Source organism: Oncorhynchus clarkii, chromosome 30 (assembly GCF_045791955.1).
Source record: "Oncorhynchus clarkii lewisi isolate Uvic-CL-2024 chromosome 30, UVic_Ocla_1.0, whole genome shotgun sequence".
NCBI lineage: Eukaryota > Metazoa > Chordata > Actinopteri > Salmoniformes > Salmonidae > Oncorhynchus > Oncorhynchus clarkii.
The window spans coordinates 38,132,484-38,135,871 of record NC_092176.1 but is presented as its reverse complement, the minus strand read 5'-3'; the positions used below and the strand labels follow the sequence as shown (position 1 = coordinate 38,135,871).

General features: G+C 39.3%; 1 protein-coding gene across 1 annotated transcript in view; it reads right to left on the bottom strand.

The window, feature by feature from the left end:
* Positions 1-1,566: 1,566 nt before the first annotated feature.
* LOC139389398 (MAM domain containing 2a) overlaps positions 1,567-3,388 on the bottom strand; it is a 36,739-nt gene continuing 34,917 nt past the window's right edge. Inside the window, exon 14 of the mRNA XM_071136124.1 lies at positions 1,567-2,407. Coding sequence (XP_070992225.1) covers positions 2,346-2,407 — 62 coding nt within the window. The 3' untranslated portion in view covers positions 1,567-2,345. The remainder of the gene's footprint in view (positions 2,408-3,388) is intronic.

Sequence of the window (3,388 nt, the reverse complement as noted above, 5' to 3'; positions counted from 1 at the left end):
TTGAAAAAATATATATTAAACATCTTGTCATTTTTATTTGTATTAAAACAGTACTCTATATTTTTCTACATACATCTGTAAACAAACAGACGGATTGTTTAATCAGGTTGCTTGTGCTTGTTTACCAGACTAACTTTTAAACTGTAAACTGGTGACATCATAAGAAGGCACAACACTGAAAGCAGCAGGTAGGTGAGTTAAAAGGGAGTTTTCTGACCAGCATTCCATTGACAGCCCGACTAGACAAAACCTACAACTGACCCATACCTTAACCCTAACCCTAACCTTAACCAAATCCTTAACCCTAACCTTAACCCTAACCTTAACCAAATCCTTAACCCTGACCTTAACCCTGACCTTAACCCTGACCTTAACCCTAACCTTAACCCTAACCTTAACCCTAACCTTAACCCTAACCTTAACCAAATCCTTAACCCTGACCTTAACCCTGACCTTAACCCTGACCTTAACCCTGACCTTAACCCTAACCTTAACCCTGACCTTAACCCTAACCTGAACCAAATCCTTAACCCTGACCTTAACCCTAACCTGAACCAAATCCTTAACCCTGACCTTAACCCTAACCTGAACCAAATCCTTAACCCTGACCTTAACCCTAACCTTAACCCTGACCTTAACCCTAACCTGAACCAAATCCTTAACCCAAACCTGAACCAAATCCTTAACCCTGACCTTAACCCTAACCTTAACCCTAACCTTAACCCTAACCTTAACCCTAACCTTAACCCTGACCTGAACCCTAACCTTAACCAAATCCTTAACCCTGACCTGAACCCTAACCTTAACCCTGACCTGAACCCTAACCTTAACCCTGACCTGAACCAAATCCTTAACCCTAACCTTAACCCTGACCTGAACCCTAACCAAATCCTTAACCCTAACCTTAACCCTAACCAAATCCTTAACCCTGACCTGAACCCTAACCTTAACCAAATCCTTAACCCTAACCTGAACCCTAACCTTAACCCTGACCTGAACCCTAACCTTAACCAAATCCTTAACCCTGACCTGAACCCTAACCTTAACCCTGACCTGAACCCTGACCTGAACCCTAACCTTAACCCTGACCTGAACCCTAACCTTAACCCTAACCTTAACCCTGACCTGAACCCTAACCTGAACCCTGACCTGAACCCTGACCTGAACCCTGACCTGAACCTTTACTGAAATTAAACATTGATTTGCACGTCAGCCACGTTTTCTTAGTTCACGTGTCAAACTCATTCCACAGAGGGCTGAATGTCTGCAGGTTTGTCAATCTTCTCTCGTACCTGTTTGATGAATTACATTTACTGATTAGTAAGGAACTCCCCCCCCCCTCACCTGGTTGTCTAGGACTTAATTGAAAGAAAACTCAAATCCAGCAGACACTAGGGCCTCCATGGAATGAGTTTGTCACTCCTGCCTTAGTTCTTCCCAGGTGAGTGTATCAACCGCTTCTATTTGATTTGACTGTCAATCAGACAGTAATACTGATCTGGTCACACAATTCCCCTGACAAATGTTCTAGGTTCTATTAAAACAAATAATGTGTCTGCATTTATGTTTATTTGTAGAGCATGTTTATTTGTAGAGCATCATTTACATACTAAACTTCAGCAGAACATAGCCCTACGCGGGGAAAAAACATGTTTAGAAAAGAAAAGTAAGAAACCTGAGAAAGAGAAGAGTAGCCTATCCCAGTAGACTTTGATATATGAATCGCTGGTTATCTTCTGACTTCAGACCTAAAGCTGGACACAAATCCTTTGTCACAGTGAGGAGTTAGATATCATTTGCAATGCATAGTGTAAATGTCAGATACACATTCGATATACAGGTGGGTCAGTGCTTTACAAGTTTAGTCGAATATTTACTATTGCATTTGTATACAGACTATTCACGTATTATTTTTGACAGAATAGAGACGTGTGAATTCTCTGCAGTTATGATCTTCCACCACTAGGGGTCAGACATGAACTGTGCAGTAAAAACGTTGAGTTTTTAAAACAATCCAACAACATATTTCTGCACTGACAATACATAAATCGAGGGGAGTAAGAATAAATTGACATAAATCCAGAAAATATTACGTTTGAACATATTGAAGGATTTTCTACAAAAAAAAAAAAAAAGAGTTTTGACTGTACAATGGTCTGTAAAGCCTACATTATGTCCTACCTTGTACAAGAAGAAACAGTGGGAAAACTAATGACTGGCACTGAGCATGTCTCTACTCTAGGTAAATGGTCTTGCAGGAGTTACTCCCGTACACACAATCTCTCACCATTGTCCCCACCCAGTCTTCTATCACACACAGACACACAGACAATCCAGTGTTTCCCTCAGTACTCAATCTCGTTGAAGTTTTCTGAAAAGCCGGAATATGGAATTGTGTCTCCAGGATCTAGAAGAGAAATTAGAATGAATAACATGCATCCACAGGAGGTTGGTGGCACCTTAATAGGGGAGGACGGGCTTGTGGTAATGACTGGAGCGGAATCTGTGGAATGGTATCAAATGCATCAAACAAGTGGTTTCTATGAATTTGATGCCATTCCATTTGCTCCGTTCCGGATATTATTATGAGCCCTTTTCCACTCAGCAGCCTCCTGTAAATTCATCTGTGAAACAATCTCATGTTGGGAAGGGAATCGAAAACAGTGTCTATCATGATTGGGGTCAATTCCACAAATTATAGTCGAATTCAATTCTCTCTCCCTTTATTCAATTTAATTCAATAAAAATTCTAGGTCAGTCTTTGAATTCAGAAATAATTAAATTCCTCTTAATTCCAATGTTAGGTCAATTCAAAGAATTCAATTCCCAATTCAATATTATCCCCAACAATTCTGCAAACTCCAATTTGAATTCAATTCCCTCGGGCTTTCAGGCGGATCATGCCACTGTTCAGAGAACTTAAGTATACTGGAAATATAGCAATACACGTTGCAATGATTCAAAACCAATCTTATAGTAAATTTTTTATACTAATGTTCATTAATTCCATTAACTGAGAAATGTAAAAATGTTTACTTTAATTCCATGTCAATTCTCCACTTCATGAGAAAAAAAAAAATTGAATTTGAATTTCAAATTAAATTGGAATTGATCCCTGGCATCTTATCTATTGTATATCTGGTCCCCAGCCGCCTCTCATGGAGTAACCTGGGGACGAGGTGATTCTATTCATATTTCTATGTATAAAGAACGGTCTTTTCTATACCTGATAAGTCTATGTACAGGGAACTGTGTATTCTATACATCATATTTCTATGTACAGAGAACTGTCTTTTCTATACCTGATAAGTCTATGTACAGGGAACTGTGTATTCTATACTTCATATTTCTATGTATAGAGAACTGTCTCTATTCTGACTGAGGTCCT